Raw genomic sequence first — 16,903 nt, forward strand, 5'->3', positions numbered from 1 at the left:
ACACCACTGCCACTTTCCCATCTCTCCTCCCTTCCTTCTTCATTTCTGCCTCCCCTTCCTCCCGGCCGCTGGGGAGAGGTGTGTAGGGGGGTGGCTGGCGGGGGAGGTGGCTGTAGTCTCTCTTTTGCTGTGCTATGGTAATAACTGTCCCTTCCCCACCCCCCCTTCCAGCCCAGCCTTCCTCCCCATCTGCTTTCTCCTCCTCTCGTTTGGTTCCAGGCAGGCAGCAGACAGACTGCATCATTTTTTGCACAGGCTGCAGCAGCAGCGGGGAGAGAGGGAGCAGGTGGAGAGTTCAGAGACTGCAGTGAAGCTGCCCTCGAGACATGGCGGATCAGTGCCTGTGAATAAGCAAAAAATCCCCAAGCTGCCTCCCCTCCGAGCCCCGGTTCGCTGGGCTGCTGCTGACAGGCCAAGGAGAAAGGAGAGAAGCGGCCAGAGGACAAATGGTGCTGCAGCCTTTTCTTTGATTTCCTCCCCTTCTTCTCCATGTTGCATCTCTCTTCAGTGCTTTAGTCAGTGTTGCTGCTGCTGCTAGCAGGAGCATCCAGGGACAGTGCCATCCATCCCTCCCTCCCTTCCCCCCCACCCCCTCTCCATCTATCTGTCCATCCATCTATCCATCCACAAGGGCTATGGCTGCAGAAGAGGTATTGCAGACAGTGGATCACTATAAGGCTGAGATCGAAAGGCTGACTAAGGAGCTCACCGAAACAACCCACGAAAAGATCCAGGCAGCTGAATATGGGCTGGTGGTGCTGGAGGAAAAACTCACCCTGAAGCAGCAATATGACGAGCTGGAGGCTGATTACGATTGCCTTAAACAGGAGCTGGAGCAGCTGAGAGAGGTGAGTTAGCTGATGCTTTGCTCTGCCCTTCCCCCTTCCTCTCCCGAATAAACCCCTTGCACTAAACAAAACAAAATCATGAAAGGGGCCTAAGGAGCTCTTCTCACTGATGCCCTCCGTGTTAATCTACCTGAGCCCGTTGATCAGACATGGAAGCAAAAATGGCCTTGTGGAGAATGTGTGTAAAGAACCCTGGAGGCATGAATTTATGAGCTGAGGAGGAGTGATTTATTTGAGGGCTCAAGAGTCAGCAATGACTGTAGCGTTTAAGAGTGGATTATATGACGTTTTAAACCGAAGGCTACTTCAGATGCCAATGATACACAGGCATTGCCCTAACCTGTGTAGTAAGATAGCAACTGGGAACCACAACTTCTAATGGCAGGCGTCTGCAGTGCTGGGAAATACTTCAGTCATACCTGAATGTTTGGCCCTCATTTAAAGTGAAACCTGGACAATCGTGTATATAACATTTTGGGTGATAAGTCTATTGTATACAGTATATTGGAATATGTGGAAAGAGAGACACCTTTATATACATTTAGGGGGCAGCCTCTCATTCAGGAGGGGCAAAGCAGCCAGAAGATAGTTATGAGATCACACTAATCAGTGAGCATTAAACTTCTAGCTCATTCTTAGAGGATGAAGTATTTGATCTGATACATATTTTTGGAGTGTGTTTCAGCTGAGTTTGTATAACATGGGAAGTATAATTATGAGTGTTACACATAACCTTTGATCACGTAATCTTTTATTTATTCCTCACCTTTGGATGTCATCCTGCTACCTATATTTATCATTAAGAGAAGTAACAAAGATTCGTACAATGAGCATACACTCCATCTATGGTAGTGTGTGTTTGCATATCCAGTATTATCCTATTTAATCGCTAAATTTTAAAATGTTCTCATCTTTGTATATAAAGACAGAGCAAATTAATTTGCACACAAAAATTACATTGATGTCATTAAGTAAACCTTTGGAGAAGAGGACGAAGCGTATAAGAATGATCTTTTCTGAAAATTTAAAGTAATGTTTTTCTTCTGTAAAATTATATTGCCATTTATAATCAAATATAGGGAAGATCTATTCAGTGAGAAACAATGAACTAGATATTTCTCATTGAGAACAGTATTTTGTTGACTAAGCTTATAAACAACAAAATCTCTACATAAGCTGTATGCACTTTTATAAATATTTGTTTATACATGCAAAGGTTTTGATTTACCTCCTGATAAATGGGATAAGTTAAATACTTTGTTCCAGTGACCAGGATAGTTTTCAGAAATAATATTTTTGTAACAGAGTTATCTGATTTGCTGTGCTGCACACACTCATGCGCTTACTAAGCTCTTATATAAAAGGTAGAGCTGATGTTTACCTCCAAAACTCGCTGGTCCACTGCAGTGGGCTCAGGATTTGAAACCAGTGCCCTCAGGTTCAGGGATTGGGGTGGGTAACTTGCACTGTCCTGAGGGCTGAGCTGGTAAAAGTGGTCCAGCAGTAAAAGGGAACTCTAACTAAGGTGCAATTATAAAATGTAACTGACAGGAAAAAGGAGATCTAAGTAACGGTATCTGGCTGTGATCTTCTCAAAGCAGTGTACATCAGTGCTGATCAAGAACTACTGAGGACATGGGGTTGGGCATTACCACAGGGGCAATGGTTAATGCAAGGAATTAGATTAAATAAGAAAAAATTAAACGTGAGCAATTATTCAGCCCCTGATGTCTGTGTTGACAAGATTTGCTGACATTAGAAAACCTGTAGGTATAAATTCTGTTCTGATTTACCCCCCACTGAAGTCTGTGGGATTGCATGGGGTGCATATCAACACAGAATTGAGCCCACAGAACCAAATCATTGTCTCTGGACCCACAGGCTTTGCATAGGAAATAACCATTGAGGGAGGAAGGGGAAGAATCCTTTTGCTCCCTGGACATGAAATGGCAGAGAAACCATTCCACAGTTGCTAATTGAGTTCCAGGATCCTGGCCCTCTCTGGCCTATGTATCAGTTCTGGAGAGGAGGGCGACTCACCTGAGCTGTACCTGGTGGTGTACAGGGCATTTACACCCTCTCAACAGGCTCCCAGAATTCTGTTCTTCCTCCCACTCCCTGCAGAAGAGCCACTGATTTTGTTACATATAAGTATAGGCCTGCATGGATACAAAATTTGTATCCACATCCGATCCGCAATCTACAAACACGGTCCATGGATATCCGCATCCGCAGAAGTAAAGTGGGTATCCATATCTGCAGATATAAAGCTGGTATCCACATCCACAGAAGTAGAGCAGGTATCCACATCTGCAGATATAAAGCGGGTATCCGCATCCACAGAAGTAAAGCGGGTATCGGCATCAGCAGAAGTAAAGCGGCTATCCACAGCCGCAGATATAAAGTGGGTATCCGCAGATTTGCAGGGCTCTACGTATAAGGCCCTCTACACTTGTGAAGGCAGGATTCACCCCAAATCTGTCTGTCATTCTAATCTGCTTTTCTAATCTAATTTTTTAATACACCCATTGACACTGTGGCCTGAGTGAACTTCAGAACTTCTCAAAATAAAGCAAATTATGTCTATCTGTTGATGTTGTGGAATTAGAATTCAATCAGAGGTGGTCTAGTCAAACTGGTCTAAGGGATTTTGGTTGTATAGCGGCACGGCAGGAACCCCACAGGCACTCCCGGCTTTCTGCTGTTGACAAGCCAAGATGCAGACTGTGACAAAGTGGGAACTTTCTGTCACATTTATATGAATCTTCAGTTTCCCTTTGCGTTTGTGTTGTTACCCAGTGGAGAGAAAAGTGTTAAGTCTGTGCTTGGGGGCAATGCAGGACATGAGGTGAGAGTGTTGCTTTGCTGCCTGAGCCACAGTGAATGGGATTGTTAAGGAACTGGCTGGAACCTGCTGAAAGTGATTCCATATCAATGCAGAATCCCAGCGAGACAATAGAAATCCCCAGTGACTTAAACATTGACACCTAGGAAACCACAACCAAGTCCCCAGTTCAGGAACAAAGAACTGAGATGTGGCCAGCAGAGGACAGAGTGTGGGCTTCTGGTTCTGGAGGAATGTGGCTGCTCTCTCTAGCGACTGACTAAGGTGGTCAGAGAGAGAAAGAGAGAGGCTGAAATTGAGTTCTCTACAGCTTGGCTGGTGAATTGCTCTGGCTTGACCAGAATGGACTGTGTTTTGACCTCTCTGTTTCTCTATGCTGACCTAAGGACTTCCAGTGCTGTGTTCCAGTGGATGAACAAATCCCACTGTGTTTTGAAAATGCTGCTTGGGTGTCCCTGCAAATACTTGCCTTAGTCCCTGGGGAGTGTACAAGTCTTTAGCGGAAGTCTATCTCAGTTGGACTTCCACCAGCACTGGGCAGAGCTCAGCAGATGCTCAGTCTAGGAGGTGGTGAAGCTGTGTGACCTGCCCTGACCTGAAGGAAGTGTAAGACTCCTTGGGGGTCTGCCACACTAAAGGGATTCCTCTAAGAGACCGATTAAAAGCTGGAGCATAGCACAGATCCTGTGGATCCGTGACTCATGCAATGGAAACAAGTCGGTAAGATTGAAAGAAGAATGCTGTCAGACTTGTATTCGGCGCATCGTGATTGTAGCCCAGAATGTGAACCCTTATTTCACTGGTGATCAGTTACTGACATGTACAATACAACAAAAACTTAAAAAGGAGGAAGGTGTCCCATACTACTGTGTTAAACCAGTCTGTTCCTATACAGCAGGATGGACAGACAGAGTAGTGTGGTGGGACTAAAGTCAGTTGCCCCAGTTCAGACTCCCTCCAAAGCCTATGAAAAATAGCCTGTGTGTGTCTTCTGAAACATGCACTGCAGAGGGTATTCTGGGGTGTGGGCTGCACATGTAGGCAACTAAGGCCTGGTCTACATTGGGGAGGGCGGGGGTCGAACTAAGGTACGCAAGTTCAGCTACGCGAATAGCGTAGCTGAACTCGAACTACCTTAGTTCGAACTACTCACCCGTCCAGACGCCACGGGATCGAAGTCCGCGGCTCCCCCGTCGACTCCGCCACCGCCATTCGCGGTGGTGGAGTTCCGGAGTCAACGGGAGCGCGTTCGGAGTTTGATATATCGCGTCTAGATGAGACGCGATATATCAAACTCCGAGAAGTCGAACGCTACCCGCCGACCCGGGCGGGTAGTATAGACGTAGCCTAAGACCTTTCACTAGGCAGTGGTAGAAGTCAGTGATGCATTTAGAGTTAGTGGGGCCCCATGCGCAGCTTCATTTTGGGGGGCCCCCCCAGAGGACCCAGCCAAGAAAAAGAACATTCTCTCTTATCGTGCCCTCCTACCCCCGTTTTTCATTCTTTTTTTCATCCTCCTCCTGCTATATTATAAGTAATGGGAAGTAAATGAAAATAAAGTGAGGTACCTTGATTGGGGCAGGGGGTTGGGGTGCAGGAGGAGGTGCGGAGGTCAGGCTCTAGGAGGGAGTTTGGGTGCTGGCTCTGGGCTGGGGCAGGGGGTTGGGGGTGAAGGGGGTGCAGGGTTTGGCTCTGGGAGGGAGTTTGGGTGCTGGGTGTGGGCTCTGGGCTGGGGTAGGGCGATGGGGGTGTGAGAGAAGGGCAGGGGGGTGGCGCTTACCTCGAGCGGCATGGCTCCCAAATCGACCGGCACCTCCCCCATCCCCCTGGCAGCTTCTGGGAGTGGTGCGGCCCGGAGGGAGGGAGGCAGAGCAGGCAGGGAGCCGCCTTAGCACTGCTGCTGGCACGTCTCTGCTTAGCCCTTGGGGCAAGGGGAGCAGCAGGTCTCCGTGCGCTGCCCAGGGGTGCGCAGAGATGTGCCAGCAGCTGGCCACTTCTGGGAGTGGCGTGGGGCCACCAGCCATAGTATGCAGGCAGCCTGCCTGCCTGAGCCCTGCTGCACCTCTGGCCGGGACACAGGGGCAGGTTATCAGATGAGATTTGTCCTGCATTTTGGGGGCTCCCCTTTGTTGGGGGCCCCGTTCCACCGTATAGTTTGTTTTGTGGTAAATCCGCTCCTGATATAAGTGAAACTCCCAACACAGATTATTTTGCTTCTACAAGAGTTATCTGTGTCTGAAGTCATTTGCACACTGGGATAGAATTTGAGTCTAGATTTGTACTGAAACAAGTATTCATTCAGTTAATGAATTATTTCATTATTATACCTTTGCATTCTGCTATTAGCAACTCTTTGCACATGATCTCTGATCAGACAGACCTGTCACTTTAACCTTTGTCTCTAATGGATGTGCCTCATTGGATGTAAGAAACATACAACTAATCTTAATCCTACCATCCTTACACATTCAAAACTCTCATCACTTCAAAGGGACTTTTCTATAAGGACTGCAGCAGGAAGCCTCAAATTTGAAGGAATGAAATATTTTTCAGTATTATGGGTCAGTGAAATGGGAAAGTAAATACACGGTAGGGAGTGGCGGTGCACTCAATTGTAATGCATTACATTAAATATTAATTTCTGTACATATGATTTATGCTGTGCCACCATTAAAATACAAGTTTCTGTGGTGGCCCTTGAAATTTCTTGTACAATAGTTAAAATGGCCATATTTTAAACAAAGAGTTTGGTGTTTTGAGGTGTCATGATGTTACATGATACAAAAGATGTGAGGCTGTAATCAATGACCTAATATCAAACTTGGCTTCCAGTAAGCGCAGTAGTTATTACATTAAGTCTGCCATCCAGGTTTAAGAGCATTCAGTGGGAAGAAATGAGGAATCAATCAGCTATTATCCTTATGTTTTCCAAGTATTGGACCAATTAGTAGGAAGGTGAAAAGAGAGATGCTGCTTTGCTGAGTTTACAGCTTTCAAGGCTGTAACATGCAATTGTAATAGCTGTAGGTTTTAAGGGAGGATTGACAGAACAGTGTTGTAACAGTATGCCAAATTTCCATGAATGTTATCATTTTAAAAGCTCTTTTAGTTCTGTTGATTTTTTTCCCCATCTTACAAATGTTTCTGTTCATCACTAGTTTACATTTCAATTATAAAAACTGAATTTTAGGCTTGCAGTGGCAATGTCTTGCTTTTAGGCACCAAGTCAGCAAGGTACTTAAGCACATGTGTACCTATAATCACGGGAGTAGGGATTCAGTAGGACTATTCAAATCTTGTTAAACTGGGGGCTTAACTGTCTATATTTAATTGTTTTCTGGAAACTATTCTTCTGTTCTTTTATAGAGTTTGTGTTTTTGCATGTTCACGTATTAGCACTTGCAGTGCAAATTCCTGCAATAAGAATAATTTTTGCAATCACTTTTTTACTAAAATCACTTTTTCACTAAAAAGTTAACTGGCAGCAGAGACCTCAGTTAAAACACCAGGTTGCACCTAGCGAGTGGGTCAGGCCCAACTGAAGAAGAAGCCCAGCTGTGGGAGGAGCTGGGGTGGTGAGCCTGAAGGGAGGAAGCTGTAGGGAGATAGGTAAGGAAAGATCTCTGCAGTCCTTCTGTGGTTGCTAGAGAGTGAAAGAAGGGATAGAGAGATGCAGAGGTACAGTAGGACCAGGGAGGGCCATGGAAAAGGGCCTGAAGGAAGGCCAAGGTAAGAGGAAGTGTTCTACAGGGTTCCTAGACTGGACAAGTGGGACAAGAAGTATTGAGTTTTGACCTTTCTGTTGGCCGCCCCAAGCACCTGCTTGCTGCGCTGGTGCCTGGAGCCAGCCCTGGATGACTGAATAGTTTTAAGTCTGAGGGTAGGTTTACACTTACCTTCCGGGTCGACGCAGTGAGTTCGACTTCTCGGAGCTGCGGTCGACTCCGGTACTCCACCACTGCAAACAGCGGTGGTGGAGTCAACGGGGGAGCCGCAGAGTTCGACCCCGCCGCGTCTGGACGGGTGAGTAGGTCGAACTAGGGTACTTCGAATTCAGCTACGCTATTCCCGTAGCTGAATTTGCGTACCCTAGTTCGACCCCCCTTCTTAGTGTAGACCAGGCCTGTGTGGAATTAGGCCCTTGGTATTGGAATTGTTTTGTATAATTTGGCTGCCATCTTTTCTTTGAATCTGTTATGAAAAAATAATCTTCTGCCTCCGCAGTTTTGCCCTCCTGAAGGCCTGGCATGCGCAATCTGGATATTTGTTGTACTTAGAACTGAACATGGAGCTCTCTTGCAACTGTGATTGGGGTGAGGCTATGGTGGGGAAGAGGAAGTTCTGGCCGAAAGTAACAATTTGTGTAAATTTATCAGAGTACGATTAGGAAAATTCTCAAAGTCAAATACACAGGTTAAAACAGCACCCGGGTAGCTTTTATTTACACTGTGCCACTGACATTTCGAGGAAAATATTTCAAGGTTACATTGGGTATGTCTACACTGCAGTTAGACGCCCACAGCTGACCTGTGCCAGCTGAGTCGGGTTTGCGGGGTTTAGGCTAAGAGGCTGTTTAATTGCGGAGTAGACACTTGGGCTCGGGCTGCAGCCTGAGCTCTGGGACTGTCCCAGCTCAAGGCCCTAGAGCCTGGCCTCCAGCCCACGTCCAAGCCTCTACACTGCACTTAAACAGCCCCATAGCCAAGTCCCATGAGTCTGAGTCAGCTGGCATGGGCCAGCTGTGGGTTTTTAATTACAGTGTAGACATGCCCCTAATCTCTGGCATTGTCTATGGAGGGACCAACACTTCTTGAACAACTTTTCAAGTGGGCACAAACATCCTTGGTCTTCAGCATCCTACTTCCTGGCCTGTTTTTCTACCAGGCTCTTCTTTAGCATATTTTTTTATGTACATTGTGAACCTGACTTTCCATTGGTTTATGAATTCCCTTGTGTCCAAGAGCAGTTCTGCAATGCAAGACTGTTTCAAGCTCACCCCTGCTATTGAATTTCTCTCAATAGCTCATTGTTATAAGGCAAGTTGGTGTAATGCTTAGTTACTTACAACATTGCACTACACACTTCTTCTGTTGGGTTGGATAGCTGTTACATTTCTAATGGCAGGTTTGGGGGGTTTAAAATCCATTAATTTATGTTGAATTGTCTTTTATTTGTGGAATACCCATCTTTTCCTCCTTTTCCTTTCTCTTCTCTTTTTAACCTCAATAAAACAAAAATTTAAATGAGGGATAGGAGGAGGAAGATTCTCCTGATTTAGGAGGAATTATATTGGATGAAATGTAAGTGCCTGTGCTTTCCCTTTGTCCCCTTCCCCAGGAGTTTGTACAATATTTGCACCAGCAGTAACAGAGGAATATGAGGGGGATACACGTAATTGTGTGTTCTATTAAACCAATCAGTTCCTTTGAACTAGCTACCCATGGAAGTAGTTAGAACCATTTAGTGGGTGAAAAAGAGCTAGCCCATGACTTAGGGCTTTAATTTTTTTTCTAATTGGGGACTCTCCTCATCCACTCCTCAGTGTGTATGTGTGTGTGTCTGGGGGCGGGGGGAAGGATTAAAATATTTTTAGGAGGCAGGCTTTATTTCTGAGCTTCTTTCACCATCAAACTTAACAACATTTGGAAGTCAAAAGAAACAGCAATACAATCTCCACCCTAACTGAAAAGTACTGGGACAAATCCATCCTTGGTGAAAGTCCATTGACATTAGTAGAGTTCTACCATGGCTGAATTTAGTTCATTCTTTTATGCTTTTTTCTCAACCTCTCTCCTTGCTCATGTCTAGGATAATACTTGGAACATTTTGTTTCTCCTCACCACCATTTCATTCTCAAATTGCTTTTGACTGCTGCCTCTGTAGCATTCTCTGCTCCTCTTCACCTCCCCTTTCTTTGTTCTCTGCTCCACATCTAAGATGTCGAGTCAGTTTCATTCTTGCCAATCTGGAATAATCTCTGGGCCAGATTCTCACTTACATTAAGGTCCCTTTACACCTGTGCCTTATAAATGAGGAGCTGTCCCTCTGAAACATACTAGACTTGTGTTCTTCCATATTGCGCACAGATACAACGGTGACTGGAGTGGGGACGTGTAAGTGCTAGATACATTCTCGATTCTTTCAGTTGGCCTGCCAGAGGCTGAGAGTGAACCTATGTAGGTTTTTGGCTGCTTCGCTCTGTGGCAGTATCACCATCATGATCCTCCTTTGTGGGATAGTCCCTTAGGGGATTTGTAAAATTGGGTTGGATGAGGGGGAGAGCACAGGGAAAATACATTTAGCTACATTTTCCTATTAAACAGGTAAGTTTTATTACCCTTTTTTACATGAGGAAATTGAGGCAGAGAGAGGTTAAGTGACATCGAGCTTGTCTACATGAGCAATTAGTTTGTGGGAAGCTGGAATGTGAATGTGCCCTGCACTAGCCTGCTGCAGTCTAATTGTGTAGATCCTGCTGACCTGTGCTAACAATTTAATGTGCTTTGATCTACTCCTGTTTCAAATAAGACTAGATCAAAGCTCATTAAAAAACTGTTAATGCACACAGCAGGTTCCACATGGACTATCTGCAGCAGGCTACATTCACACCCCAGCTTCCCTCAAACTAATTGTTTGTGTAGACAAGCCCCGTGTCACTTAACCTCTTTTGCATTCACACTCCAGTTTGCCTCCAAGTAATTGTTACAGATGAACCTCAGGTGAAAGCTTTGTAGTAATTTGCTGGTTGATCTTGGAATAAAATCCAGTGAACTCTGGCTCCCAATCTCATGCTTAATCTGGGATGCTTAAAATCTCATGCCCAGTTTGAGCCCCTGTGACTTGTTTTATTCATTTGTTAAAAATTCAAAGTAGTCACTGAATTATAATTTGTATCATTGATATCTTGCATAAATAAAGACAAGAATTTTTCTTCCAGATATTGAAGGTTTCTCAATGTTTTACAAAGCAGTAAAGAATTATACTGGTCTGAGTAAACCTGAAAGGTTTGTGCCCTGAGCAATAACAGCTGTACACAGTTTTGGATTTAAACCTTGATGTTGAGAGAATGTATTGGTCAGGAGATTTGGGTTATCTTTTAATCTTTCTGAAAATGTAGTGAGATAGAGACATACAGAAAAGATTTCATTTTAACACCTCACCTGAAGAATGGCCTCTTTAACAATGTACCATCCTTTCAGTACTGCACATCAGTAGAGCTGAAGACCTGGGATGAAATCCTGGCCCCACTGAAGTCAATGTCAGAACACCTATTGACTTAAGTGGGGTCAGGATTCTTACGCACTCTTAGCGGAACATGAACGCTATACATTGTCACTTTTGGTTCCTTCCCACCAAAAAACAAAACAAAAAACAGAGAAGGGGTAACAAAGATCCCACGCTTAAGCACCTAACTGTTGTGGGTCACAAAGATATGGCTCCAGTCTTCCTGACTCTTTGTATAATATAAAGTAAGGACAGTTATTTCACATAGGAATAGTCTGATGGGTTAGTCCTCAAACAGCATTGACTGCCTTTGGGACTGATGCTGCCAAGTGCTGAGGGCCCTCTAATTTCACTGACTTCCTGGGGAGGTGAAAACACTCAGCAACTCTTGGGAGGAGTCCAGCGCTTTCAAGGTTTGCACTCATCAGGTATTAGATAATTTCTTATCTTCTCTAGAATTTAGAGGCTGGTGGTTGTCCATTTCATTAAAAAAAATCATAATTTTTAAACTTTTCCTTTGCTTCACTCAATACAGAGCCAAATACTATTCTCAGTTGCATATTGTAGGTGTAAATCTGGAGTAACACCACTTAGGATGTTGGTGTTACTCCAGATTTACACCTGTGCAACTGAAACTGGCTGGATTTGATGTTAAATGGTGATTTTTGGAATTTCCAGAACATTCAGTAAAGTCCCTGTTAAAGTTTTAGGCCAAAAATTTTCAAATCTTGGGGCCTAAAAGTGAGGTACATAAAATCTGCCTTTACTCACCTACACAGAAGCGGCTGTTTTTGTTTTGTTAGAAGTGCTGAGCAATCCCAGCTCCCATTGACGTCAATGTGGCCTTCATTTGCTTACCCACTTTGGAATATAGGTCACTTCTATTTGGATGCCTACAAGTAGGTTTAAGAGCACAACTTTAAGACACCTAAATAACACCGTTTTCCATGAAAGGATACAGTGGGTATTTGTAGTGTAGTGGCCCTTAACCGTTCCCGACTACTGTACCCCTTTCGCGAGTCTGATTTGTCTTGTGTACCCCCAAGTTTCACCTCACTTAAAAACTACTTGTTTACAAAAATACATAAAAATACAAAAGTGTCATAGCCACTATTACTGAAAAATGGCTGACGTTCTCATTCTTACCATATCATTCTAAAATAAACCAACTGGAAATGTAAATATTGTACCTATATGTCAGTGTATTGTATGTAGAGCAGTATAAACAAGTCATTGTCTGTATGAAATTTTAGTTTGTACTGACTTGTCTAGTGCTTTTTATGTAGCCTGTTGTAAAACTAGGCAAATGTCTAGATGAGTTGATGTGCCCTCTGGAAGACCTCTGTGTACCCCCACGGGTACACATATCCCTGGTTGAGAACCACTGCTGTAGATCATGACAGGTTCAGAGGACTCTAACTTTTTTCCATTCTTCTGTGCAGTAGAGTGGCTCAGGATCCAAGGGGGCAGGAAATGAAATGCCATCCATAACAGACCATTGGCACTTAGCATTTGAAAAGTACTTTACAATCATACTCTGGGCTATGACTGGTTAGCTTTACAGTCATTCCTATATTTTGTTGCTCTTTTGGTTTGCATTTGTAGTAGATATTAACCTCAGGGGAACTCTCACCCCCCCCCCCGAATCTCTTAACAAGTAAAATGGGGAGGAGGGCCTTGCCTGGGGAGTTGGTGCATCATTTATCTATGTTTAATAGGAAAAGCTAATGTTGCATGACTATTTTTGTGTGGAGTCCTCACTGAAGGGATCATAGGGATTGCAGTGGGCAAGATGGACCTTGGCAGTAAGACATCCCATTGGAATTGAAATGCCAGGAGAATAAGGCATCCCAGAGCCAGCACAGAGCACAGGGCCTGCATACCGATGACACTTGCTATTTTGCTGCTTCCCTGGGATCTGCTTGTTTTCCTGCTCAATTCATTCAGAAGAAGTTTGTGGGGGAAGGGAGGGTGGGAGTGGGACGGGACCCTGCACCCTCCCCCAAATGATTTATGGGAAATCCACAAGGAGCTCCTTTGTGGGGATTTTCTCCCCCTAGCCTTTACTCTGGTATTTCCATAGGAGTATTGTCTTATTCAAAATAAGAAACCTTCAAGTGGTTTATCAGCTTTCCTTAGTGGAAAGTAATCACATTTTTATCTGTAACTACTTGGAAAACAGTCAGAAATCTGATACATAGAACCTTTAAGAGACTGCAGTTCAATTCTTTGTGCACTCTGTAAAGAATGGCATTGCAGCTTTGAAGTGACAGGAAGATTATGAATACCCAAGTGTCTATGGCAGGAGCGGCCCCTGGATGTAAAGGAAAAGCCAGAGGGAGTGAGTCAGCATGACCTTGGTTGCTGCCAGAGCGATGGCTAATGCACCCAGCCTGAACAATGGTTGCCATTGGTAGGGTGCTTTAGCAGGAAGTGCCTGCCGTGATATAAAACACACTGACTAAGCCTTGATGAAAAAGCATGCTATGTGTCTGACTGGCGAAAGGGACAAAGAGGACTACACTGGTAGTGAGAAACTACCTCAGCATAATACTGAAATCTGTCATTTGTAACACTATCTTTTACTTGTAGTAGCTACAATGATTTCATATTGCAGGCTGCACTGTTTTAAAGAGCAAGCCAAAGTACTGTATGGATCACCAAATTTCATTCCACCTCCTGGGCTGTCAGCAATGTCGGCTGTACTTATTGTGTGTTCATATTTACTTGTATTAAAGTAGAACCTAGAGGCACTGACACTCTACAGTGCCTAGCACAATATGGCCCAAACAAATGAGAGACAGTCCCTCTGTCTCAATGAGCTTACAATCTAAATTGACAAGACAGGCAAAGGAAATAGTATTATCCCCATTTTACAGATGGGGAGCTCAGGCACAGGGAGGTCAAACAGTTTAGCCAAGGTCACACAGGAAGTCTGTGCAGGAGCCAGGAATTGAACCGTCTTGACCCGTAGTCCAGTGCCTTAATCACAAGACCCGCCCTCTCCCTTCCTCGACTGTAAAAACTTAATGAAGGATCAGAGTGAAAACCGGCTGAAGGAAAATTTCCCTTGCAAAAAAAGATTTTGGTTTCTTGATCCATTGCCTGTCAACATTTGTGTGTTAGAAGTATCAGCGCAGTCATGAAAAACTTTCACTGATTCTCCATCTATGTCTATAGCTACTTTCCTCTTCCAAAAGGCTTTTTGTTGTTATTCACCCATCTCCCTTTGCAATCTCATCTCTCTTTTCCCCTGTTTGCCCCTTCTGCTCTGCCACTTCTGTTCTCCATTCTATCCTCTTTTTTCCATTAGAGGTTGACCCTTTCCTGCTGCCATTCCAGGCTTTTGTAGTAGTCTACCTATCTCCTTTCTTTTTACATTCTCTTGATCTCTTTCCAAAACAGCTTCAAACCCTCCTCTTCCTTGCTATGAATGGGAACCTCACATTGGCATTTGCTATTAACTAGGGCTGGTTGCAGTTTTGCCACTGAAAATGGTTTTCAATGGAAAATTGCAGGTAGGGGAGTTGAGTAAATGAATTTTTTTTTTGCAGAAAACGTGCTTTCTATAGAAAAATTGGACTTTTGGCTCAAAAACATTTGGGTCAAAATTTTTAGGTGTTGTTTTTTTGACAAAGTCTAAGTTATTCTGTGGGGGGAAATATATTCCAACCAACTCTCTTATTGTCATGGCTTTGTGCCTCTCCTCGTTTGCTGTCTCCGTCTAATCTCATACTCGCTCCCACGACAAAGTTTCCATTGTTGTAACGCTATGTGTTAAGAAGTTAGCTTGCAATTGTTTATTGTGTGGAGTTCTGAAACGTGGGATGCTCTTTGCAATTGTGGTATTTGAGAAATGTACATTTAATCTCTGACCCTGCAAGACGCAAGCCTTTGCAGTTCCAATACCTCACAAGAGGCATTTGACACCATCCAGGATCAAGTCCTTGTTGTGGAGCTGTACACAATGGTTAGGGTTACAATGAAACATGGAAGAGAGCCTTCGAGGAGTAGTGGATAGGGCATTGGGCTGGGAATCAGGAGCTCTGTCACTGACCTGCTGTTTGACCTTGGGCAAGTCACTTCCTCTTGGGCAGTACAATGACAGGGTGTGATTACTGCTTGTGTAGACATGCCAGAGCTGGCTTTAATGGAGCTAGCTCAGGTTCTGAAGCAGTGATGCTGCAGTAGCACAGACTTGAGCATTGGCTAACTGCTTAAATATCCAGGTTTCCAGGTGGGCACAGACAACCCATGCTGAGGCCTTTGCTGTTGTGTGCTTCACACCCCCTGGGATTGCAACAGACCTTAGCCTGAGAGCAGTACAGCCATACTGTTTGACCTCCCACCCTTTGTATGTCTTGTCTATTTAAATTGTAAAGTCTTTGGGACACAGGACTGTCCATTTCTATATATTTGTACTAAAGCTAGCATAGGGAGGCCGCCACTGTGATTGGCGGCCTCCCTATGCAAAGATTTTGACAGTCAGGGGAATATTGAACACATTAAATTGCACTTCAGAAGGAACAGTTACATTTTTGATTGCTTCATACCTGTGAGGTTTTATGAGATGACAATTGATGTATGTTAATACCTTTTAAACATAATGCAAAATATTGATTTGAATTTCTTCATTTTTGTATTGCAAGGCTGCATGTAATGGTCAGGAGAGGCATAGATTCTAAGGACGGAAGAGATCATTGTGATCATCTAATCTAAAATACAGTATAACAGTCCATAGAACTTCCCTGAATTAATTCCTGTATGAATTAGAGCATATCTTTTAGAAAAATAATCTAATCTTGATTTAAAAATGGCCAGTGATGGGGAATATATCACCACCCCTGGTAAATTGTTCTAATGAATAATTACCTTCACTATTAAAAATTTGCACCTTATTTATAGTCTGACTTTGTCTAGCTTCAACTTTCAGCCACTAGATCTTGTGATACCTTTTTATCTGCTAGATTCTATTATCAAATAGTTGTTCTCCATGTAAACACTTATTAATTGTGATCAAGTCACCCCTTAACCTTTTCTTAAACTAAAGAGAGCATAGGTGCTAACTCCGTGGGTGCTCCGGGGCTGGAGCACTCATGGGGAAAAATTAGTGGGTGCTCTGCACCAACCGGCATCCAAGCTCTCCCCACCCACCGCCCAACCTCCTCTTCCTCCCACTCCCCTGAATGCGCCGCATCCCCGCTGCTTCGCCTACCTCCCAGCATTTCCCGCCTGACCACCGCCAAACAGCTGGGAAACCTGTTTTCTGCCCAGCTCTAATAAGATTAGATAAGGAAAGGAGTTTGAGCTGGAGTGTGTGGGGACTGTGTGTGTGTAAAAGGTTGGGGAGGGGTAGAGAGGTGTGGGAGTCTAGGCTGGAAGTGTGTGTGGGGAGGCTATCAGGGCAACAGGCAGCCTCCAGTTCACCCAGTTTCCCCGTTCCTACTGCAGCCTCTGGCCTCTCTGGTGAGTCTGTCCCTCAGGTCTACTACTGCTCTGGTCTCATAACTCCTTCCACTTGATTATGGAATTCCACACCTCTCCTTCCTGGGGCTGTGCCATGGCCAAGGTTAAGATTTTGTCCTAGTTATTTTCATAGGTGACTGGTAACTGGTTACTGATCAGTCAGGTCGGTGGCGCAGCAGGGGCCCAGGGCTAAGACAGGCTCCCTGTCTGCTCTAGTGCTGCGCAGCTCCTGGAAGTGGATGCCAGGTCCCTGTGGCCCCTAGGGGCATGGGCGGCCAGGGAGGCTCCATGCGCTGCCCCTGCCCAAGTGCCTGCTCACAGCTCACGGGAACCGTGACCAATGGGAGCTGCGGGAGTGGCATCTGTGGGTGCGAGGGCAGTGCGCGGAGCCACCTCGCCACACCTCTGCTTAGGGACTGCAGGGACCTGGCGGCCACTTCCTGGGAGCTGCATTAAGTGCTGCTGGTTGGTTGAACTACACCACTCTGGGCTGTGAATTTTTCACACCACTGAGCAGTGT

At 44.8% G+C, this 16,903-nt stretch overlaps 1 protein-coding gene across 25 annotated transcripts in view; it reads left to right on the forward strand.

Moving 5' to 3' along the window:
- The first annotated feature begins 206 nt into the window (after window positions 1-206).
- Window positions 207-16,903, forward strand: part of BICD1 (BICD cargo adaptor 1) — a 392,914-nt gene continuing 376,217 nt past the window's right edge. For 11 of the 25 annotated variants that reach the window (XR_005582691.1, XM_039480773.1, XM_039480762.1 and 8 more), the window contains exon 1: window positions 209-848. Coding sequence is in view for 24 of the 25 variants with exons in the window: in XM_039480773.1 (XP_039336707.1) it covers window positions 636-848 (213 nt within the window). In the remaining variant the exon portion in view is untranslated. Of the gene's footprint in view, window positions 849-16,903 lie in introns of all 25 variants that reach the window. The other 14 variants (XM_039480746.1, XM_039480715.1, XM_039480757.1 and 11 more) reach the window with 5 other exon arrangements.

This window comes from Mauremys reevesii, linkage group 1 (genome assembly GCF_016161935.1).
Source record: "Mauremys reevesii isolate NIE-2019 linkage group 1, ASM1616193v1, whole genome shotgun sequence".
In the NCBI taxonomy this organism is placed as follows: Eukaryota; Metazoa; Chordata; order Testudines; family Geoemydidae; genus Mauremys; species Mauremys reevesii.